The sequence below is a fragment of the Verruconis gallopava genome (genome assembly GCF_000836295.1).
Source record: "Verruconis gallopava strain CBS 43764 unplaced genomic scaffold supercont1.6, whole genome shotgun sequence".
NCBI classification, from domain to species: Eukaryota; Fungi; Ascomycota; class Dothideomycetes; order Venturiales; family Sympoventuriaceae; genus Verruconis; species Verruconis gallopava.
This window is the reverse complement of record NW_015622142.1, coordinates 269,371-293,052: the sequence shown is the minus strand read 5'-3', so window position 1 is coordinate 293,052 and position 23,682 is coordinate 269,371. Positions and strand designations below refer to the sequence as shown.

The 23,682-nt window shown below is 48.2% G+C and overlaps 7 protein-coding genes across 8 annotated transcripts; 1 reads left to right on the top strand and 6 right to left on the bottom strand.

Annotated features, from left to right (window-relative positions):
- Positions 1-400: 400 nt before the first annotated feature.
- PV09_02381 (uncharacterized protein) lies at positions 401-2,384 on the bottom strand. The gene is made up of 2 exons (XM_016355409.1): positions 1,374-2,384; positions 401-1,315 (listed from the first exon to the last, which is right to left on the bottom strand). Exons 1-2 carry the CDS (start codon positions 1,813-1,815, stop codon positions 585-587), a joined length of 1,173 nt encoding a protein of 390 aa, XP_016216545.1. The 5' UTR covers positions 1,816-2,384; the 3' UTR covers positions 401-584.
- Positions 2,385-2,515: 131 nt separating this feature from the next.
- On the bottom strand, positions 2,516-4,170 carry PV09_02380 (uncharacterized protein). The gene is made up of 4 exons (XM_016355408.1): positions 3,782-4,170; positions 3,616-3,699; positions 3,499-3,555; positions 2,516-3,442 (listed from the first exon to the last, which is right to left on the bottom strand). Exons 1-4 carry the CDS (start codon positions 3,889-3,891, stop codon positions 2,794-2,796), a joined length of 900 nt encoding a protein of 299 aa, XP_016216544.1. The 5' UTR covers positions 3,892-4,170; the 3' UTR covers positions 2,516-2,793.
- Positions 4,171-4,333: 163 nt separating this feature from the next.
- Positions 4,334-9,851, top strand: PV09_02379. Of its 2 annotated transcripts, XM_016355406.1 has the most exons (4): positions 4,334-4,461; positions 4,542-6,185; positions 6,246-6,347; positions 6,409-9,851. In XM_016355406.1, exons 1-4 carry the CDS (start codon positions 4,411-4,413, stop codon positions 9,661-9,663), a joined length of 5,052 nt encoding a protein of 1,683 aa, XP_016216542.1. In that variant the 5' UTR covers positions 4,334-4,410; the 3' UTR covers positions 9,664-9,851. The 2 variants fall into 2 exon arrangements, with proteins under 2 accessions (XP_016216542.1, XP_016216543.1); XM_016355407.1 differs by having other exon boundaries at positions 4,334-6,185.
- A 9-nt stretch (positions 9,852-9,860) lies between these two features.
- On the bottom strand, positions 9,861-11,356 carry PV09_02378 (uncharacterized protein). The gene is made up of 2 exons (XM_016355405.1): positions 11,223-11,356; positions 9,861-11,167 (listed from the first exon to the last, which is right to left on the bottom strand). The coding sequence occupies exons 1-2, from the start codon at positions 11,286-11,288 to the stop codon at positions 10,547-10,549; spliced, it is 687 nt and encodes a 228-aa protein (XP_016216541.1). The 5' UTR covers positions 11,289-11,356; the 3' UTR covers positions 9,861-10,546.
- Positions 11,357-12,397: 1,041 nt separating this feature from the next.
- On the bottom strand, positions 12,398-13,961 carry PV09_02377 (uncharacterized protein; the record flags this gene model as incomplete). Its single annotated transcript, XM_016355404.1, has 5 exons — positions 12,398-12,812; positions 12,885-12,907; positions 12,962-12,987; positions 13,131-13,619; positions 13,700-13,961. The coding sequence occupies 5 exons, from the start codon at positions 13,959-13,961 to the stop codon at positions 12,398-12,400; spliced, it is 1,215 nt and encodes a 404-aa protein (XP_016216540.1).
- A 5,929-nt stretch (positions 13,962-19,890) lies between these two features.
- Positions 19,891-21,232, bottom strand: PV09_02376 (uncharacterized protein; the record flags this gene model as incomplete). Its single annotated transcript, XM_016355403.1, has 3 exons — positions 19,891-20,556; positions 20,607-20,746; positions 20,800-21,232. 3 exons carry the CDS (start codon positions 21,230-21,232, stop codon positions 20,020-20,022), a joined length of 1,110 nt encoding a protein of 369 aa, XP_016216539.1. The 3' UTR covers positions 19,891-20,019.
- Positions 21,233-21,668: 436 nt separating this feature from the next.
- PV09_02375 (uncharacterized protein) lies at positions 21,669-22,493 on the bottom strand (the record flags this gene model as incomplete). The annotated part of the gene is made up of 1 exon (XM_016355402.1): positions 21,669-22,493. One exon carries the CDS (start codon positions 22,491-22,493, stop codon positions 21,669-21,671), a length of 825 nt encoding a protein of 274 aa, XP_016216538.1.
- Positions 22,494-23,682: the final 1,189 nt, after the last annotated feature.

Sequence of the window (23,682 nt, the reverse complement as noted above, 5' to 3'; positions counted from 1 at the left end):
GGAGGCGGATCCTGCTCCTACGATCCTGTCGCACTCGACTTTCGCAGCTCCGTCGTCTTGCCTCGGGACCTCCGAGAGAGATCGTGGGGACGGGTCTTTTTCTCAGCAAGGGCCAGCAAAGCGCTGGCCGAAGAGGGACGTTTCGTGCGCGCTACACGCGAGGAGAGCAGCAGCGGGGAGGAGGGGCGGACGCATTTTTTTTCTGGCGGAGATCCGCAGGATCGTCTTTACTTTGGCACCGGCGGCGCCGGGCGCGAGAGCGCTGTGTGAGTGAGTTAATCGGAGCTCTTGACTTTTGCCTTCTTGGAAGCTTGTCCTTGTCTGTCTGGCAGGCGCCAAACAGCGGGAACAAACCCCCCCCCCCCTTTAAAAAAAGTTTTAAAGGAAAAGAATAAAAGGACGAGAGACAAGAAGGAGGTGCCAATTACGCTGCTTCTGGTGTTGTTATCTTCGTACATATTACGTGATGAGCGGCAGCCTAGACCGAACATCAAGACATCATATTCGATAATAGACATAGACATCATACCTTTGAAAGATAGGGGCGTTGGAAGTATCGCTTCATTCAAATCTCCTATGTCGTTTCACAGCAGAGCCTTCAGCTTGACGTTGCCTTCCTCGTACTTCAAACCAAGGATATCCAACAAGCCCTTCTTCTCAAGCTGTAGCTCATCATTGACCTTGCGCCAGACTCTCTGTCTGCAATCCGCGTCTTTCGTATGCGGCATCGGCGTCGCTTCCCAGATCCTGTTGAAGTACCGCCCACCGCCCTTCCCGCCGACCTCACCCACACCTTGTGTGTCGGGATCAGGCCCTGCCACAGGCTGAGTCGCTGCGTTGATGATGGCCAGAGAGCCTTGCTGCGGGTCGATTGCCAAGAGCCACGCCGCTGTTTTCACGACGAGCTCCTTAAGCCAGGAGAACCAGCTGAGGCGGTTGTTCAAGTTCCAGATGCCGGAGTTGACGTAGCCCGGGTGCACGCCCTGCACCGTTATGTGCCTGTACTGCGGATGCTGCAGAAGCCTGCGCTGCAGCTCCGTGAGCCACACTTGAAACCAGAGCTTGTTGTTCTGGTAGTACTGGACGCCTTCGGTTCCGGATTGGCCCAGCTCGCCGTTGCAGTTGCGCAGGTCGAAGCGGCCAAGGTAGTGGAAGCATGACGTTGTGCAAACGACGCGCGGAGCGGGCGCCTTGGCCAGAGAGGGCAGCAGGCGCAGCGTCAGGAGGACGTGGGAGAGGAAGTTGACCTGGTGGATGATCTCGAAGCCGTCCACGGTTCTGAACACAGAGCCGCCTCCCGGGCTGGATCCCATGCCTGGCGTCTTCGTCAGCAATGTCCAAACACAGTCGTCTCTCTCGAACAGGTCAAATACCGGCATTGTTGCACAGCACGTCCAACGCCCTGCCCGTATCCAACCACCGCCTCGCGAAGGCCTCAACGCTGTCCAGCCTGGCACAGTCCAACACCCACCATTCTATCGTGGTGTCCGCATGTCCCGCCTCCTTCGCTCTCGCCTTGCACTCCTCCACCGCCGTCGTCGGGTGAGTCTCGTGAGGTGGAGGATCTCGGCATGCTAGGATCAAGTTGGCTCCCCAAGCGGCGAACTGTAGCGCGGCCTCTCGACCTATTCCGTTGTTCGCCCCGCTGATTATGATCCATTTGCCAGCCAGATCGACGGCAGGCAACGTCTCCCTGGTTCTGACGGCACCCTTGCGGCTTTGGGCGGAGCACCACGCACGGCTGGGCTCCTCAAAGGAGAGCGGGGCATCGTAAGGAATGGTGTTGATATCGACCTCAGCTTGCGGAGCAGCCATTGGAGCTTGAACGATACGCCTTTTAGGTTTTGGCTTCCGTAGACGTCTGACGATCGTTTTTGATTCCAGCGGTTTGTGCTTTTGAGGCGCAGAGCGAGCTCAAGAGGCCAACCCAAGACACAAACACACACGCACACACACAAACATGCACACGCGTAGGACAGCTTTTACACCCCGTCTAGAACTTTGTCCCTTGATATAGGCACGGCCTCTGCACGTCAATCTCTACTTTCGTGCGTATGGCCCAACCCCGGGCGTCGATCCCTTCTGTCGGCGCCGGAAAGCAAGTCCAAGACGGACGGGGCTGTCCCGTGTCCGAGCCTGGATTTTGTCCAGATCTCTGCTGTTGCGAGTGCCGCGGCAATGCCGTTTGCGGTTCGCGTTGCGCAGGTGTGCGCCTTCTGGAAGCAGCCAAATTTCTTTCTTGCGGCGAAGGCGTATGCAGGCGACGTTCTGCCGTACGTGAGGTCTCGAGTCTTCAATTGACCCCTATCAATGCACAGCGCTGAACAATTCTGACACGACGTTGGGATGGTGGATGGCTTTGGGAGTAACTTCGTCATATGACGTCTTTTGATCAAGGTATGAATGAATCTTCTTACCACTTGCGTCCTAGCCAAGCACTTGTTGACTACGAGCAACAAGTGCTGAAAGCATTTTCAATCCTATTATTTTTGTTTCACCTCGCACATTGAAGTCATTTCGGAGTTCGACAGTTGTATTTTTTTTAAGCTTTGATGTATACTCACTCTATAGAGGTCTCAAAAAAAGGGTGGCAATGCTCTAGACGCTCATGAGCCAACAACACCAGGCTTTGCAGGTAGTAAAATGCTGTGCTCTGCTCTAAAAATCAGTTGATACAGCCCAACATTCCCCAGTTGGTACGAAGCTTTCCACGTGTCCTGAGCGTCTTTGCGAACAGGACCTTCTATAGCAGCACATTTTTACAGGATATCTTCTATGGCCCACCCCAACTATCTATTCACCACGGATCTTGCGGAAGAAATCCATGACGCCAGTGAAGACGACAAGCAAGATACCACCACCTGGACCCAATCTCAACACCTTGGGTAGGAAGCCCTTGTACAGAGCGGCGAAACCCTCCTCCTTATATACCAGGCCGAGAGCGGGCCACGCCCAGTTGTACTTGCGGACCGATCCTGCAACCTTGGGAGAGTTCTGTATTCGTGATTTCACCACGTCCATCGGCGTGTTCAGCACAGTGCCGACCGTGCCGCCGATAGCGCCGGAAACCAGATCGTTCGTGATCTGGCCCTTCTTGTCCTTCGCCTGCGGCATCAGAGTGCGTACTTGGAAAATGCAGCCAAAGTAGCCAGCGTTCCACATGACGTGTCTCCAGATCGTGCTTTCGAGGCCTTGGTACAACGCCAGTACGCCTTCCTGAGAGACGACTTTGCGCACGCAGTCTACAATTCCGTTATACTTGTGCGCCTGTGCCTTATCCTGCATGCGGATCTTGACGAGCTCGAAAGGCACGACGACGAACGCTTCCGTCGCTCCGGCGGAAGCACCGGTGAGAATGGAAAGGGATTGGTTCATCTTAGGCATGCCAAAGAGATTGCGGTAGATTTTGCCCCATTCATCGTTGGCCGCGAATTTGGTGGCACTGTCGGAGATTGGGTTAGACTGGTGCTTAGATAGGATGGTGGAACATGTACTGACCGTTTGGGGGCTTCCATCATGATCGGGGCGGTGATACCACGGTATAATCTACTGGCGCTGGAGTTGTTGTCAGCAAGGCCGAGGGATAGCGAAGCAAGCAAATCGCCGCTAGCTCACCCTTCATTCTTGATGATCTTGCGGAAGCAATCCAGCATGCCACTGTACGCATCCTCGCCAACGCCCTTGCCTGTTTGCAATTGACTGTGGTCGAGGTGATGTTAGCGCATGTTCTGCAATTAAAATCGCGCAACTCCGATGGTGCTGCGGAGGGTGGTGTGCTCACACTCGAGTCTTCACCACGTCCAATGGGTACATGACCAGAATCTCCGATACACCGGCCACCGCACCGGCGGCGAACTGATATATGAAGGGGAGGGGCTTGTCTGAAGACATTGCGACTATGAGTCAAGATCGAATGGCGGTAAGGAAGGTAAGTCCGAAAAAATGTTCCCGTGGAATTTGAAAGAAAGCGGGCAAGCTCGTTTAGGGTAGCGAGTGAATTGTCACACCCGGGATAAGACTGAGCGACGACGATACGGGGCGCGTGTAAAGGAGGACGGACTGGCGGTGTTGTTGGCGAAGGGGATACGTGCGATGCGGAGAAGTGTGAGCGCACGAGCTATGGCGGGACTTTTGCTTTTTCCCTGCCACCCCAGGCGGAGGATGGAAGCTTTTGCGGTGCGGCCGTGCGGAGCCAGATGATGGGCTTCGGCTGGCCTCCACCGCCGCCGGTCATCGGTCCGAGCACGAACGCCGCTATCCGCTCTGGGGCTAGCGTGCTTTCGCTCGCTCAAAATGGTTCTGCGGCGCGTCGACAGACGACAACCGACGCGTTGTTTGCTTGTCCGGACCCCACGCCTTGGAAGAAAAAGGCGTCGTCGCCCGGGATTCCGCCATTGATGCGGCTATGCTATGGCGTCGAGACAGAAGTCCCTCCTTGACCAAGACAATGGCAAGGCGAATGTACGTTCTGCTTGAATTTCTTCATCCGGATTCATACCCCATCGCTTGAGTGAAGCGTTGACGCGATGGATGGTGTTCAGAAGCCAGGTCGACCGTGTCAGCAACGGACGAGAAGCGCAAACGATGTCTCGCATGACAGCCACTGTTCACCCTCGAAGCCGACTACATCTAGACCCAACATCACCCCGAACGCGCGGAACAAAACGAAGCCCAAGGCGTTTCAGTTCATCGATGGTCGACCGTCCAGTCAACAGACTAGCGAGCTTGAGAAAGAGAATTATGACCTCGCCGGCCAAGACGTCGTCCTACACCAGCAGGCTAGCCAGACCCCCTTGAAGAGCTCCTCTCAGCCGGAGCCGGTCGACAGGAAGCTTCCACCTTCGACCCCGGCTCCTCGACTCCCGCTGGCCGACCTGCTGGGCAACGCAGACGAGAAAAGAAGGGCTGTGGCATCCAACGTCACGCCGGAAGAACATGTGTTATGGGCCCACGTACAAACCCCAGGAAGCTCTCAACGCGCCATAACGCCCGCACGAAAGCGAAAACGTGCGAAAAGCAGCTCACCTGCGCCATCCTCTCAGCAGGAACAGCTCTCGAATTCCTGCAATGACAACCATGGTGCGGCCAATTTAGATCGACTGCAGCTTTCGCTTGCAACTCCGCATGTAGATCCAGCGGCAGATCTGTGGCAGCGGTACGCAAACGGTCCCGAGGGCGCAGTTGCGGACAAATCTGCTGCATTTGCCTACTTGATTCGCGATCCCTCGCCTAAATCACCAGCGTCAGCGGGTAGTGTTGGCGGTCTAAGGAGATGGGCCAGTTGTGGTGTTGAATGGCCACAGTCTGCGACGAAGAGGCGGAGAATAGCACGTCGTACGGAGGAGCTCCCGCAACACAAAGAGGAGAATGAAGGTGGAAAGAAGGGGTCAAGAGTGGGAGCGCTACTGGAGCGCATGAAAGAGACTCTGACAAAATCTGTTCAAGCACCTCTTGAGTGCCCGTCAAGCTCATCGCCTTTGCCTGATCGCGTGCTGAGGCAGGACGAGCTCCCGTTCCAGCAGCACTTGTCACCGGTACAAGAGCAGATCGGAGACCGAAGTCCCAGTCCGACGAAGCAAAAGTCTCCAGAACCTGTCCATAAGTACGCTTCCTCGGACTGTGGTGACGATAAGGCGGATGCGGATATGATCGATGCCTTTAGCACTACGAAAAATGTGCATCCTGCTCGCCTCAACACCAAGCCGCTTGAACGCAGGATACAGCCCCGGTCCAAGAGAAACACTCCTGTTCCCTCGTCGGCACGCGTGCGCAAGCCTTTCGTACCGCCCAAAATGATAAAGCAACCTTCGGCGTCGGTAGCATCTGTAAAGTCGCCGGTTGCGGATACGGTTGTGTCGAGACAGCAGTCACAGTCTGATGACTTTTTCGACGATGATGATGACGACGATCTTCTAGAAGTTGATCTTGATAAAATCACAGCTGAGTTTAACAGTCAGCAACGCACCGTTCAAGCGTCAACTTCAAAGGCGCAGGTCGCATCGCAACCTAGCTCACGTCCCCCCATACCTGAGGCTAGTGAAGCTAAAGTAGAGAAACCGGCAGAAATTATCCAAGTCATTTCGGACGACGAGTTTGGAGACGATGATATAGATGAAGAGCAATTTGCGGCAGTGGAAGCCGCCGCAACGCAGGCTTTTCAAGTTAATGATCGATCAACCCACGCCGTAGGTCTAGTGATCAGATAGAGAGATTTGTATATAGATTATGCTAATTTATGCGGCAAGAATTGTGAAGTACCGAGTGTAAGGACGATCCAACGATATCACATCACCGCCATACACGAAGCCCCATATCTTGACGAGCATGGTCGCCAACAGCTTCAGAAGGTCAGCTTTTCTTTGCCCTATCCTTTCTCTGGTTTGAGCAAATTTACTAAGTGTAAACCAGGTGCTTCGTGTTGATGAGCCACGAGCGGATCAAACACGGACCATATTGCTTCGGCAGTCGTGGTTCGAAACACCTGCCACCGTGGGTTCGTATGTGCATGTCATTGGCGAATTTGATGCAGTTGGACAGTGTATAGTCGACAACACCTCCAATATTCTTATCCTGCATCCTGACCACTTAATTTCCGCCACCGTTGTAGCGGACTCGTTTGGCTGCGTACGACGAGCCGTTCTCCAAGATCGAGTCAAAGTTACAAGCGAGGCAACTCCCCCGATGATGTACGGCCACATCCTTCATGAATTGTTTCAGGAAGCCATGAAAGCCAATGAATGGACCGATGATTCATTTGAGAAATATATGAGAGTGATACTTCCGCGTCACTATGATACTATGGTCGAAATCGGACTCAATCTCAACCAAGTACATGAGTACCTTCGGAGTAAATTTCCCGAAATGCGTGCCTGGGCTGAACTTTTCGTCTGCTCTTCGCCTCGACGAGATGCTGTTATTAAGGGCAGGAACGGACAGCAGGCCATTATGAGCATCAACAAGCTCCTTGATGTCGAAGAACATATATGGTCCCCGAATTACGGCTTGAAGGGCAATGTTGATGCAACAGTGCAGGCAACCATCAGGGATGGTGGTAGCTCGAGAGTACTTACCGTACCCTTCGAACTAAAAACTGGAAAGAGAGTCAACGAGAACCATGTTGCCCAAACAGCATTGTATACACTTCTCACGTCTGATCGATACGATGTCGAAATTACCGAAGGTATTCTGTATTACCTTGAGAGCTCGCATATCATGCGTGTACAAGCTATACGGCACGAGCTGATACATTTGATCATGAAGCGCAACGAGCTTGCGTGCTATGTACGTGAGCGGTTAAAATTGCCGCCTATGCTTCCAGAGTCGAAGCAGCGTCTGTGCAACAATTGCTATGCTCAGACCACGTGCTTTCTTTACCACAAGCTTGCAGAGGACGGTACAAGCCAAACGATCGCTAACAAGGGCAGATTCGAGGAGCTTGTAAGATATCTCAAGCCAGTGGATCAAATTTTCTTCCAGAAATGGGATCAACTGCTCACAAAGGAGGAGACGGAGATGAAGAGATTCACTCGTGAACTGTGGACTATGCTCAGCCACGAACGGGAGAAAAAGGGGCGATGTTTTGGCGAAGTAATCATCGAGCCAGGTACGGCTATTGAGCTGCCTGAGGCGATGAAGATCAACCGGTTTCAGTACACGTTTATTAAGAAGAAGAACGTTTCTGGATTCAGCTTCACGGAGTCACAGATTACAGTTGGAGAGCCCATTGTGATTTCGGACGAAAAAGGGCACTATGCCCTCGCTAATGGCTATGTCACCCACGTGCATAAGAATCGTATCACTGTTGCAGTGGATAGAAGGTTACATAATGCGAGGACAAGAAGACCAGGATTTCACTCGCAAACTAACCAGGACTTCACCGGTGTGATGGAGGTACTTGCTACTCAGGAAACTGACGGTACAGAACCGGCACTCTACCGAATTGATAAAGACGAGTTCTCAAACGGGATGGCAACTGCACGAAACAACATGCTCCAGATCATGGATGATACCATCTACAGAGCTTCTGATATACGAGCCATGATCGTACAAGACAGGCCACCTACATTTAAATTGCCAGCTAGCGCGATTCCGCTTCAAAGCGAAACCTGGCAGGCCGAGATGAATAGCGATCAGAGGGCAGCTATCGAACAGGTCATGGCGGCGCAAGACTACGCTTTAGTGCTCGGTATGCCAGGAACCGGCAAGACGACGACGATTGCGCAGATCATCCGGGCGTTAGTGGCGAAGGGGAAGAGCGTGCTTCTCACAAGCTACACACATACTGCTGTTGACAACATTCTGCTTAAGTTGAGGGATGCTGGTTTTGATGTGTTGAGATTGGGTGTGCTGGCCAAAGTGCACCCTCAGGTAAGGGAATTTGTCATACTCGATGCACAGCAAAAAGAATCTCTGGAGGACGTGCAGAATGCGTGGTACAATCCGGCCGTTGTCGCTACGACGTGTCTCGGTGTCAATCATCCCATTTTTCATAAACGCACATTCGACTACTGCATTGTGGATGAAGCATCTCAGATTACGTTGCCCGTTTGTTTGGGTCCTATTCGGATGGCAAAAACTTTCATCTTGGTCGGCGATCATTTCCAGCTTCCCCCCCTGGTCCAGAATAAGGAAGCTCTGGAAGGCGGTCTTGATATGAGCTTGTTTAGGCTGCTGTCTGAGAGACACCCAGAGGCTGTCGTTAACCTGGAGCACCAGTATCGCATGTGTGCTGATATAATGTACTTGTCCAACACTTTGATCTACAATGGTCGTTTGAAGTGCGGTACACCAGCGGTCGCACAGCAGAGCCTTCAAGTGCCGTATCCGGAGCAGTCATTAAGGATACATCACTTCCCGATCAAGCAACAAACGCTCAGTGCTGAAAGTCCATGTGTGGGCCCATCCTCCACGTGCCATCTTCACCTCGCACTTCAACCTCAGAGCAAAATTCTTTTCTTCAACACTGACAACCTTCTGCCAGCTTCTTCGGAGGTTTTGAGTGGTACTCGAATTACCAATCCATTTGAGGCCGTTTTAACCTCTCAATTTGTCCTTACTCTGCTCGACGCGGGCATTAACGCCGCGGACATCGGTGTTATTACGTTTTACCGGTCCCAACTTGCTGAACTTCGGCACATATTACGCTCTCAACCTTCCATCGAACTCCACACGGCGGACAAGTTCCAAGGCCGTGACAAGGAGGCTGTGGTGATCAGCTTTGTACGCAGTAATCAAGACGAGAACGTCGGTGAGCTACTCAAAGATTGGAGGCGAATCAATGTTGCAATCACAAGGGCAAGGACGAAACTCATACTCGTTGGAAGCAAGAAAACACTATCAAATGGTGGGGAAGTTCTAAAGGGACTTCTCGACATCTGCGAGCAGAAAGGTTGGATGCATAATCTCGTCGCTGGAGAGCATTGCTTCCCAGAGCTAGCGACGCAAGTTTCGGGGATCACGCAAGGAAGTCCGTTGAGGAAGTCGAATACGACACCGCGCAAACAGCTAGGTAGAGAAGTGCTCGGAGAATTGAACGTAAACAAGCTTAATCAGGGAAATAGAAAGGCACCGGAAAAGAGGGGACGGATCAATGAGAAAGGCATTTTTGGCTCGAGACCGGTTATGAAGGATATTGCAAACGACATTCTGGATGGAATACCATGATGGACAGCATCCTGTTGGTTATACGAGAGTCTAAGATAGAGGGTTGCAAATACAGTAAAGAACAAATGCAGTCCCATGAGTACGCACAGCGCAGAACTTGGTTTTAAATCGTTGACAAGTACGAACGCAAGAATACTTTCGTTTTGCTGCTTGATCTGACTGCAATAACTCAGTAACCAAGCATGAACAATGATTTTGAAAACTTTGGAACGAATATGTCGATCGGAACACATTTCAATTACTCATCTCCCCAGCGTGAACATCGAGTCGATAGCAGCCCACGGGATATTGTGCACCCCCAGTCAAAGCAAAGCTCCATGAATAAACGACTTTCATAATGCCAATCTCGATTTAGGATGGACCTTGATCTTCATGTCAAGCCCGTAATGGACGTTCCGTTTTGCAGTCCAGCTGCTGTCAACGAGCTTGAGATGGGTAGAATTGATGCCAAATACCTTTTATTCACAATTTTACTAGTCTAGACCAGTGGTAGATATCTGTGCTCAACCGCCTGTCACTTGGATCTCGTACACAGCAGTCAAGATACCCTTAAGAACAGTCTCGGTTGAACCTTTTCGACAGCTACGGCGCAGAGGACATATCTACACTCTGCATGGTTTCCTATGTATTAGCATAGGCGTTTGGGAGTTGATGAGCAATTCGTTATCCAGTCAACTGGGTATTGATGCATGTGTTTGAATCTGGGGCTTATATACCAATAAACAGGTTTTTCCAGATGCAGATAGGTTATAGGATAAGAAACTGCACAGATCAAATAAATTCAACTCGGACTTTGCGGTGGGATATCTCTGGGAATTGCTTAAACACCAAACCCATGCGAACGTTACAAAGGGCGACGATATTGTTCTCATCCATTCTGTGCTTACCTGAACCAAAGCAGCATCAGGAAGCAGAATGCAATGAAAGAAGCCATAATGATGCCATCTCTTCTCTTCTTGCTTGATATTCTGCTCATCAATGTGTTGATGCCCGGCATCTGGCTGGCAGCTCCAACTATCCTTCGGTTGATACTTGCTAGTGTCTCCCTCTGCGCACTGAACTGGTCATTGATAGCGTAGGCCTGCGCTAGCACAGTATCTGCAACTCCATGACTCCGCTCTATCCGTGCTCGCTCACCGAGCATGTACTCTGCTTCGGCGTCTGCTGGATTCTGGGAGCGGTGGTACGCCTCGATGTCGTCACGTACGTTGCTCAGAAGATTCGATTGCTGCCTCTTGGCTGAGATTTGAGATTTTATTCGCAGATACTCGTCTTTATGCTGGGACAGTATCTCCCTGTGCCGGGCGAGATTAGATTGTTTCAAGGCAGACTGTGTGAGAGCGGATTCGGAATCAAGGAGGCGAGACAGCTGCGAGACGAGTTGTTCGCGCTTTGAAAGGAGGTCATTGATTTGATTTTCTAGCCTTATCTCTTCTTCTGATGGTTTCGGTGACAGTGTATTCAGATTTGCATATTGCGAGAAACTGTGGAAGAGCGAGTCTGTCTAGTAGGCAACTGTGTAAGCATGCGCCGCGGCTTTGTCGGGGGACACTACATACTTGCGATTCAAGATTTCGTGCTTGGGCTCGTAGCTGTGTCCAGCCGCCCGTAGTCGAGGTCGTCATGACTATGAAGCTCTAGATATGTCAGTTCTCGGTTGATGTAGTCGTCGATGTCGTTACGGAGACCAATGCCCTGCCACAAAAGGACAAGCGTCATCATCTGTCCGCAGAATACACGTGACGTAACATTAGCCGAGTATCCACGTTCAGTCATTACCCTTATTGACAGGGCCGTGATAACATTATTATGATGTGGGAAATGATAATCCGCAACCTACGCTCGCTTCAATATTTCAACGTTATCAGCCAGTAAAGATTACTCGGCCTCTAGCAATCTATTTCTTTGCTCAAATGAGTGATTCGTCTCTTTTAATCAGGTTGGCCTATTGCCACTCTCAGTTTTAACTCTAACTTGTGAAGATTTTACTGTGAAAATATATCCAACTCCTTTGCTTATGATTGGAATATCTTTTTTTATCTTCCTCAATTGAGCACAATGAGGTATTTGATATATATATCTATTGCTGTCTCGCCCAACTCTGACGTTTGATGAAGAAAACGAACATTGACATCATGATTCACCATTTCCAGATTCCAATTCTCAATTGGCTGTTTATGCTACTGTACTGCATGTATTAATTTGTATAATTTAACACGCCTGAACGGCTGTTCTAAGCAGTCGAGCCTACACCAGCTGTTCTTAAGACTTTGAATATTACTATGTAAAAATGGGAAAAAGATATATTTGAACGTTCGGCAGCCTTTAAGATTGTAATCTCACAGCGTGCCTAGCATAATTACGAGAAAAAGATGCGTAATATTTATGAGTTGGAGGAGCATGAATACCGAGGCATAAAGAGGCACACCCAAGTGGCAACAAATCTACTTCAAGTCCGTTTTGTGATCTCCGTATCACAGTGGTGCAGAGATTACTTCGAGCTACTCGAAACTGAGAAAGACAACCTCGGACGCGCTGACAACAATAGATGGCCCCTTAAGTGATTCCACGTCCTCCTCGCCTGAAGGTCTACCATCTGCTGTCTCGAAAGACTGGCCAGCCCAAGTTCTAGGTACAACATATTTAGCTTCAATTTGAATAATAGGTGAGATCACGATCAACTTACATTCCTTCTGTTGCAGTAGTGTATGGAATATCCAGGCGTTTTACGCTTTTAGTGTTTTTCCATGTAACCACCGCTGAGGATGACGTTAAGAGCAGGCCTATTAATTGTTGTCTGGTCGTAGACTTCGGAATTTATAACCGCCAATCTTGCTAATTTACCATGGTCCCACACTCCATAAGAAGCAATGTTCTCGTTGGCATTCTCGATTTCTGCAATTTTTGAAGTTCCGCTTGTGCCCACCATCTCATTTACAACCAGCAAACCGTTATACGTCGGCATGATATGCGGTCGCTCGATTCCAGTCCCATTCGTAAATCCCCACCCAGGTTGGAAGACAGAAAAAAGCCTGTTGGGGGTGCTATGGAGGTACACGCGCTCAATACCCATCGAAGCCGCGTGTAGCATATAGTCCACAGTCCATATCGCCGACTCTGCCGTGTTAGACTGTCCAAAAATTGCTTCACTATTTCAATTGCTCGTCAGATAAAGTAAATTCATGCTGTTTCATATATCAAGTCCTTGAATAAGAACTTACGCAGCATAGGTATTGGCTTCTCCCTACATGTCGTCCATATTAGCTCACAGGTTGTGTATTCAGATGAGCTAACTTACCAGCCAATATGACTTGCCATAGCTCTCTGAATTTAGCATTCCTTCGTAGAACGCCGAGAGATTGCTCCGGATAGATCTCTTGTTCATGAGCGTTCCTGGCGGGGGACCACTGGAACTGCCCCAATTGTCATCGCGCCGGAATATTGATGCTCTTCGAGAATATATGTACGGCTGTTGATATTCTGGTTTTCAAGGATTCCTGCTTCAAGAGTTCCTGTCAAGGTAAAACCTCCGAACCCGAAAGCATCGGAGCCAATCCAGAACGTTGGATATTCTTCACCACCCATTTTAATGTTTTTCATAACGGTTTCGGCAAGGGGAATCCAATGAGCTACATATTCTGCAGCTGTCGGAAAATAAAAATTCGGTTCATTTCCCACTTGAATGAATTTCAGCGATACGTTCTTGGTAATGTTGGCTCCTGAGCCATAGAAAGCATCAGCCAGCATTTTTGTCTGAGTGGCAACTTCGGATTCATTGTATAGATTGAGACCGAAGGTAAATTCTGTCCCGGCAGGCAAATCCCCTGCAATCTTGTACCAGTCTCTTCCAATAGATGTATTAGAACGCTGAGTGAATGGTCCAAACACTTCTTGGATTTGACTTGAATTCCATAATTGAAACGAAGTGTCCACGTAAGCAGTATTCTCACTAGTTCCTGCTCATAATTGTGAGTGCTAGTATACAACAAGGACACGACAGTTGATATGTGTCTCATGTCTACACAATTGAGCATACCTCCAACTCGGATAGCTGGGGACTTTCCCACTCTCTGACCCAAATTCGCCAGTAGCTGATTTACGTATTCATTTGGATGACCCGTGGCGTTGCCAGCATATTTTGGCCAGTATTGAAACTCAAGAGAGAAAGAAGCCAACAGCGGGTCTAGAGCTTTTGAAAATGGAGGTTCCGAACTTGGGACGGTGATTAATTTGTTGCCCGTAATATTAATACTTGCCGCACGAGCAGCGAGGTTCACTAAAGACGTCGAGAGCTTCATGGTTGCGGAATCAAACCAACAACAGTGTCTGACTTGCAAGAATTAAATACAGATTTCCTTTCAAGCAACCCCATGGGGAAACGTGCTCTTGCAAGTAAAAACCAAAATATGGCTCTTAAAATATGCTCCGGAATGATACATAGCTCTCCGAGCGACCATAAAGTGCAAGATCATTTCTTCATAAAGGGCAAAGTCCTTGCCGAGCATTTTCAAAATTAGCGGAGAGGAAAGGAGGAAACCGCGTAACAGCAGCCGAAGCTCTCTGAGAAATGTCACTGGAAGGCCGAGCGTCGCCTATAGATCCAATAGTGGAGAATGGTGGTAAATGCATACGAATGCGCACTTAGAAAAGGTTTAGCCTCTAGGCTCCCCTCGCTCGGAGCATGAGACTCTCCTCGGAAGGCGTTCGGGTTAGAACTAGTTCTAACCAGCAGCCAGACTTCGGAGAATAGAAGTCTTATTCTTAGCGTCACTCGTATAACACTTGAGATTTGTACGGCATTCAAGAGCTTGAGAAAAATATAATGCACAGATTGCGAATTTTTTTTCCCTGAATATGTGTCATACTTCTCGTGCAATAGTTTGTGGCGATGACGTTTTCGAAGGAAATGTCATTCGAGAAATGTACTAAAACATCTCTTCTATGCTTAGCCGTATTACCGCTTGCTTGACTAGAACCGCAATCCTTGGTATATCTGGCTTTTACAAACAAGCACTTGGAAATGCGCCTGCCTTTGCACCCATCCATGATTTCTGTAGTTCAATCTCATCTTCCCAGAGTTCTGGTGCCTGATCCTTGGGCAATCCATTTTCGATGGCTGCATTGCCCCACACGATTCCACATTCAGAGACATACTCATCCCAAAGTGCTAGCATTTCTTTCAATTTTTCTGGTTCGGCCTGTGAAAGGTCTTTGGTTTCACCAGGATCTTCAACGACGTTGAACAGCTCCCAGCCTTCGTCTCCCTCACCAACTCCACCCTCTGCTTTGGCAAAGTGAACAATTTTCCAAGGTCCTTGCCGTAGAGCGGCTCGCGCGAACAATTCCCAGCCAACTGGCTCTTCAGAGGAATGTATGGCCCACAATTCGTCTTTTTCAACTCTTTCACCACGAACAAAGAACGGTAGCCATGATTTTCCTCGGATAGCGTGTACTTTTCGTCCTCTGAATGTTGTTGTCTTCCGAATAGAAGTCCTCTTGCCGTTGCTGTCCATTACTCTCAGAACTCTAGTAGGCGGTAAGGACACCCCGGCTAGCTCCAGAAATGTAGGAGCTATGTCCATGACGGTAGAAAATGATCTATTTAATGAGCCGGGTTTGATGGAGGAGAGGAAGGAATTTTTTGGTGGTTTGATGATACAGGGAACGAGAATGCCACCTTGTGAAGGAAAGCACTTGAATAACCTGGAAGGAGCCGTTGATGCTTGAGCCCACAGAGGACCAAGCCTGATCTCTTAGAATTTATCTGGTACTGCTAATGGATGCTGAGACCTACCAGGTAAAAGAGTTCCATGAGCCAATATTCTCATACGAATTGTCGTAATACTTATATATGGTTCGCACTATATTTTCTCCCATTACCGCTTAAACTCGTCAGTCAGCCTTTGCATGTAAGAACTGAAGACGGCCTTTGGTTACTTACGGGAAGCTTCCAAGCTTAAGCTTAGGTTAGCACTCATACGAAAAAAGGTGCGCGTACTTGAACTTACGCAGCACCTTCAGCACCATTGTCACTCATAAACACTATGAAAGTATTGTCGTACTCCCCAGTTCTTCTCAAATACTCTACTGCTTTACCAACATTAAGATCTATCGAGTCAACCATGCCGGCATAAACTTCCATTGCGCGACTTGACAGTTTTTTTTCTTCAGGACTGAGATCGTCCCATTCCCCAACCCCTTGTGTAGTTGTCTCAACTTTATGAGGGATTACAGTGCCAGAGATAATGCCCAACGCAGTTAAACGTTTTAATCGTCGCTCGCGCAACGCGTAGGGTCCGTCATTGTACACCCCCTTGTACCTATAGTGAATATATCAGCAACTTCTCCAGAAATGGCAAGTAGGAAAAATCAGAAATCGAACTCTCCTCAAAATCAGAGCTTTTTTTTTCGTGAAGGAATCAATGTTAAGGTAGTGAGGGGAAATTCACTAATCACGCTGTGCTCTTGAGCATTGCAATGGCCAGTGAGGAGCAGTGAACGGCAGGTATGCGAAAAAAGGCTTTTCTTTCTCTTCATCAGATCGATCTTCGAAGAACTTGATTAATTGATCAGTGTAATAGTCGGTCGAATAAAAGCCTTTTGGATCTTCTGTCTTATTTGGCGGTCTGGAATATTGTTAACGTGGAAGGTCCCCTACTCCATCCTGAATGGTTTAGATCTAGGTCGATAGTTGCTTACATATTGACCTTCCCGTTTGAATTGGCATGAATTGGTCGACCGCCGATCGGAAATCTTTCCTGGACTGGTTCCCAGCCATAGTGGTTACAGCAGCCCGGAAGCATGGCCAAAGACTTCTGAAAGCCACGGTTCCATGGTCCTTGGGAAGCGCGAATACCAAGATGCCACTATTTTTTGTCATTACTATTCTGGATATTGCTGCTCATAATAAAGCCTGGCTCCAATAGATGTTAAAGGCGCTGGGCGCTGGATCTGACAGAGAACCGACCTTGCCTGACATCACCGTGAAATATCCGTTATCTCCCAGTATCTCAGGTAGAGTTGCAACCTCTTTGTTCAGATAGCCTTCGTAGCCTGCTTTCCCGGACCATCTTTTGACCCCTTTTCGCTCAATTTATATTCGATCAATACGCCAAGTCCGCCGAGATGTGCATCCGTGCCACTCATCAGCATTGCACAAGTTGGAGAACAAGCAGCAGCTGCGTGGTGATTAAGCATGCGAACACCCTCCAAGGCCAGGTTGTCGATATTAGGTGTTTGAATTTGCGAGCCATAGCAACCAACATCCGAGAATCCGAGGTCATCAGCGAGAATAAGAGAAAGTTGGGCCGTTTTTGATTCTCTTGGTTTGTGCCGCTCATGGTGGGAGTTTGGTTTTTTTATTTCGAGATATTGAGTTACACGATTCTCAACCCCAGCAGGAGACGTAGAATTTCTTTGAGGTGATAAGTCGAGACAAATTCTTGACTTTAGCCAGCGACCTCTAGTTGGAAAGAGCCTCGCAATCTAATTAAAATTTGATTTCGTATAGCAACGCTATTGTCAGTGGAATTGATGAGTAAGATAGGTAGCACGCTCTATAAAGTGTTAAAGATTCATTTTTACTTTTCTATCGCGTCTTATGCGCGTATTTGAGGCAGAACCCTGCTTGTCAATGGGTCTTGAGACGGATACGACATCGGATCATGCCTCGCGGCGCAGGAAGATTATTGCAGACCCGAAGACTACCGGACCGAAGCAAGGTTGGAATCGCCGTAAATCTACTAAGTGAAGAGCATCACTAGCTGCTTGCTCGGAACGATGATCCATCTCCTTTGACCCTGACCAAGCTTAGGGGCGTCCCGCTCCGAGCGAGAAAACATTAACTTTGCTTCGCTCGGAGAACCCAGAAGAAATGGGGTTCCCAGAATCTATCCACAAAGCATGACTGCTAGCTGTTCCAGAATCAGGCGTCGGGAGGCCGGTCCAGTAGTTATATATACCCAATGCTCGAATTGACGATGCATTAATCTCATCGACCATTTTACGAACAGTTTACCCGTCAAAACAGGGCCAACTTTGTTAGCATAATGCCAACCCCAACTTCCAAAACCCATTCAACATGGGCTTTGGTGACCCCAATGCTCTTGTACTCGTGTTTCTGCCTGCTCGTGGGGGACATGTTGTTCGGGTACGATACTGCGAGCTTCGGTGGCGTACTGGCAAATCCTGTGAGTCCTAACTGGGGTACATTTCAACTCACATTAAACCATTCGAAAAGGGCTTCGTGCGTCAATTTGGGAACATACATAATGCAAAAGCCGACTCCTACAGGTTTGATTCCAGGCATACATCGCTCGTATCTTCTCTTGCCTTTATCGGCAAATTCATAGGCTGTTTAATTGCCGGTCCAGCAATTGAGAAATTTGGTCATCGAATGGTCTTCTTTGGCCTATCGATTATATCCTACGTTGGCGTTATACGTAAGTCTCACGCAAGTACAGGGGATTTCTCCAATCTAAAATCATCTCATTAGTTGAAATAACGGCAGCGGGGACAAGCGCAGGGAGCGGAAGATTTGCACAATTCATAATCGGCCGTATCATTGTCTACATTTCAGTCGGTCTAGTTGAGGTTGATATTACGTGAGATAACATGTTCAAAACATGATTGACTAGAAGACATTAACGCGATGCTTTAGAACCTATCAATCTGAAATTGTACCACCAGCATTTCGCGGACTAGTTGTTGTTTCTCTCCAGCTCTTCCTCAATTCCGGCACACTTCTTGCGACTGGAGTGAACAAAGCCCTTTCAACTAGAACAGACAGCGTGGGCTGGAAAACAATCACAGGCATTCAATTCATCTTTCCGTCCCGTCAGTCTCTGAGATCACTTTGAATTGTGGGAATGGTGCTAACGTCACTTGCAGTCACGCTCTTTATCCCAAGTTCACCTCGCTGGCTACTGTCAAAAGATCGTGAAGACGAAGCTATTGCCTCCTTGCGCCGACTTAGACCCAAATCCCACAGAGACAACGGTAGCTGTGAAGCCGAAATCCAGGCAATAAAAGAGGCTTTACAGGAACAGGTACACAAAGCTCCGTGGTGGAATCTAGTTCGAGGACGCAACTTGCGACGAACACTTATTGTTATCGTATTCTATTTCTTTCAGCAGGCAGGTTTTGCAGTGTTTTCTTTCTCACTGAATGAAAAACTGACGAGCCAATAATAGGTTACTGGGCAGGCTTTTGTTTCCACGTACCAGACAAGCTTCTACAAGACAAATGGCTATGCTAATCAAGCTTTCACCTATCCCGTCATTACTGCTGTTTTACAGTGGCTCGCAGTTATTCCATGCATGTATCTTGTTGATAACATAAAATCTTCTAGGACAACTATATTTTGCATCCAGAACTAAGTTACTTTTAGGCGCCGATGGTCATTAATGATCAGCTTCTTCTTCCAAGGCTTCTGGATGTTTATGCTTGCGGGATTAGGCGGGCTTCCAAAGAAGACTTCGACTGAGAAAAACACAATCGTCGCATCCTTTATGCTCTACGCGTTCTCCTATAATGTGAGTTAAACCCCATAATCTAAATGGTAATTCAACGGTTAACTAATGTTCTCCTCTAGTTGGCTGGTGCATCAGTGCCTTACTTGCTTGGCTCCGAAATTCCCAACTCTGCTCTTCGTGAAAAAACACAGTCACTTGGAACCGCATGGAATGTTCTTTGGGCATTCGCAACAAATTACAGCATTCCATATCTAATTGCAGACCTGACCTTTGGTGTTGGGTGGATTTTTGGCGGTCTCGCTGTGCTCGCATTTGTTTTTACCTTCTTCTTCTTACCAGAAACGAAAGTAAGCTTTATGTATTATCCATTGCGGATTTTCCACAAGCTGACATTAAGGGCAGGACCTCGCACTTGAGCAAATCGATGCTGTGTTTGCCGAGACGTTTAATCCTTTCCAACCGAAACAAATAAAGTATTCGGATGCTGAACGAGTGGTTGGCGAGCTTGAAGGCCATAGAAAATTTGTAATAAGCCGTGCGTCGGACAATGACGACGATACTGTCCAGGATTCTAAGCAAGTCGTGACATACACGAAGTAAATCAGATGGTGACACCTATTAAATGGTTTCGCGTGATACAAGTCCTGACACGGATTTGAATTTGCATACTCCGGTGTGGGACTTTCGGCAGATATGTAAATATTTGATTGATGACAACATGCTGACCCATGAGTCCAAAGGGACTATTCATGGACTTCGGGATATACAGGATGGTCAAGCGTGGAGTGGCAACTAAGAAGCCTCGTAATTTCTTCCTTAATTTTCGTTTTTTGTTTCAACCCCACTCTCAATCAATCGTGAGGACCAAAGCCGGCACAACGGATCATATATGTTCAAGTTGGTTCCAGAACGCTGTTGGGTCACCACTCTGCTGGCCTGGATGTGCAGATTCACCAAGCAGCCATGCCCAGTCAAGTGGAAAATCTTGAGCTGAGTTATTAAATGCATCAAAAGCCTCTAGCGATTGTGTACTCTGCAAAATGTTAGTCATTACAAAATTCGGTTGATCATGGATGCTAAGCGGGTCGCTGCCAATAGAAGAGTCGGTCGGTTGGTCTGAAGATATGCTTTGTTGTAGGCTGACGTCAAGTGCATCCAAACGCGGTGAAGAAATAGCTGAAGGAGCAGCTGTCTCGGCATCCATCTTAAATTCAAGAAGCGATTCGTCACGTGCAATGTTGACGATTGATTTCGCTCCTCGCCGTAATCTTTCGAGTTTCGCCCACCGAAAATCACGGAAATCATACTCCGCAGGCTCTTGACCAACAAGACGATATTCGCTCCGGAAAGCATCCATGTCGCCTTTTGTCAATATGCTAGAGCAACCACAGCGAAGAAGACGATGAACAGCTTCAACGTGCTTCATCACATGTAAGAAAGTGACTTAATTTCATGCTAAGGTCGACTCACTAGTTGCGTTACGAATTCTGATCTTCCTGCAATGCTGCGTATCACAGTGAGTAAATGCGGAATAGCATCCATCAACTCAGACGAATTCGAATCAAATAGCGGATCTTGTTGGGCTAATCGGCGCGGTTCGAATAGGAGTACTTGGGACAATTAGTCGAACTATGTTTGATAAGTAGAATAAATAGATACCCACTCTCAAGTGCAACGTATGCGTGGACGCCAACCTGGGGATCGAAACAGATGTTTGACTTGAGGACTTCCAAAATCAGACCGGCCACAGGAAGGGCATGTGAAATTCTATTGCGTCGAACCTGAGGGATAAGGTTTGCCTTCGAATAATCACGTGCATATATCTGCAATTCTGCACGACCGATTATGATAAACAGATTATGTCGTAGGATGTGCAAGAGCAAGAACGTAGTAAGTCGATCTCTGTGTAGCGTCATATTGCCGGAGTTAAATTGATATCGCCTTGGCAATAAAGATATCACTTCTTCGATGTCACGCCTTAAGCTTGCTAATTCATCCAATAGGTCTTCGGTGGACTGCTCCGCATGAGATGCCCGAAAAGCAAAGTGCAAGGCCCGACGACGTGCGGCTGCAGTCTGAATGAGATACGCGGACATGTCGAGATTCGTACATTCCACGCGGTTATTTCTCTTTGAGGAGATGTGAAAAAGATACTCCGTCGCGACATTTTCATTGCCTAGAAAAAACGCTTGTTCGCAGGGTAGTTGAAGGCGGTAGCCTTTCTCATCGACGGTGTGGAAGCCATACCGACCTCCATCAATTATGGTATCAGTATAGAAAGTGGACCAAGCCACACGGCGTAGAGCCTCGCAGGAGCGGGGATAGCTTCAACTGAGAGGAGATTTGCGGGGAGTAAGTGCGGTCGAATGTTTGCAGTGACATCATTTGCATCATCCTCGTACAGTTGGCTCCTAGAAGCCAAGCGGAAGAAAAGTTTCCACGATTGAGATCATAGTGCTGTGCAAGTAGGAGGACCATGAGCTGGATAGCACCAAATCCTTGATAAATTCGAGGCAGGACTGCTGCTATTGCTTAATCTGCCCACGAGTCGTCTTTTGCCAGGTTCTCTGGTGTTACTTTTTCAGCAAAACGCATCGCATTTGCGATCATCATGAGAGTCAGTTCGCGTGGAGCTCTGCCATTTCTGAGGAGGCGCTTGAAATGGAGCTCGTGAACAAACGCAAAGTATCCGAAATGATGAACAGAAGTGAAGTAAAGATCGACTAGAGCCTTGAGCTCTTCTCCTTCTGGCAGGTCTCCAGACCGATTTGATTCATGCAACGCCCGAGCAGCTGGCGACGCAGTTGCATTTGTTGAAGGGCTGTCCAATAGCGAAGTCTGCTCTTCAATAACCTCAGAGTCCTCCATATGCGAGTTTGCTTCAAGATATGGTGTACCATGGGACAGCGCTGTCGATGAATTTGCGCATCTTGCGGTTGTTTCAGCTGCGAGTTGGCCTTGAAGGGGACTCAGTGCTGACGATGCGCGACTATCACGTTGTCGTACGCATACGATCCCAGAGGTGGAGCACTTTTCGCATGACGTTTCCACGCTTCCAACGCATCTGAGCTTCTTTGCTCTACAGGCATTGCACGCCGTGGCATTTGCTCTCCTTGTGATTGAGCGTCGCTTGTCTTGAATAGCCGACCATTCACAAGTTCTGTTTGCTCTCTGGCACTGGGCACAGACAGGTTTTTCCTCGCTGCATTTCACCTTTCTCGATCTGCTGGTGCGACACCCCGTTCGCGTGCGATTTATTTTCGATGGAATCACTGATTCTGCATCGTCGAAAGCCACCGTATGTCTTGCTGATGAATGGGCGCTTGGCGATGAAGTGGAACGCTCATCATAAATCATCTCAAGAATCCCGTGGATGTTCGCAAGCTAGGAATCCATGAGATATATGCCGGATCCGCGCCGAGGATTGGTACGTCTGAGAGAAACCAATTTGGATTAGAGGATATGATCTTGACACTGCCTAGTCACGAGAGAGTCCGATGTAACGTACATTACCTGATATGCGGGGATACATCAGATGCGGAGAAAACCACCAGTTCGGAAGCTGAGGAAAATGCTTTCCTCTAACCAGGCGGGCACGTGATGGACCAGAACTTTGAGAATTATAATGCAATCTGTAAAACTTAGCAAGGCGATATTCGCCATATTTCATAATTTTGACGTTTGCAGTGGAATTATTTGAGGAAATCGCCATTCCTTGACTCTCTTGCATCTGTATCGCCTCGTCCTTCGTTATGTCGAACGGTTTAATGGTCGGCTCATTCCCATGCATCTTCACGACGTCCATATATAGTTCGGCATGCTCCAATTGACCCGACCACATTCCTCTTCGTTCCTCTTCCTTCGTCTCAGTAATTTTTGCGGAGAAATCTACTTTCCTGAAGCCTTGAATATCACTCTTAACGATATCCCTCATATCATGCTGTGCAACACTAATTAAGGTGCGAACAGGAAATCTTAAGCACGTTCGAGATTCCTTGCTTTTTGTTTTCATATAGTAGAGTTTGTTTCAACAAAATCTCGTGCCGAAGAAGCGTTCAATGGAGAACAGTTAAAAGAAGAAAAATGGAACAGAAGCACCTTTCCGAGGCTGGCTTGGTGTGAGTACGAGCATTTATAAGTACTAAAGCAGAGCGAGTAAATCGAATTTAAGGCAAGGCGAATCACGATTTTCGCTTAACCGAACATGGATTCTGATAATACAAAGAACTCTGCTACGGAACGAAAAGCATCGTCTGGGGATACATTTTCTAATCACAAGTAAAATGCCTATACGCACACGGTGATAAACACATTATAGGATTCAAATGCTTCTTGAAATCATCACCCGCTTTTGGTTTGGCTAGATTAACGTCCCAATGCTGTTGCTGCGAGATGATCAGTCAATCTGAATACCTCGTCACCTTATTTTCGTCTCGTTACTGGCTGGTATTTTAGAGATTAACAAGGCATTTCTTATGCTATCTGCCGCACTACAGTCCGAACTTTAGCGTGGCCTCCAAGCTCTCGAACAATGTGTGCCCTCAAT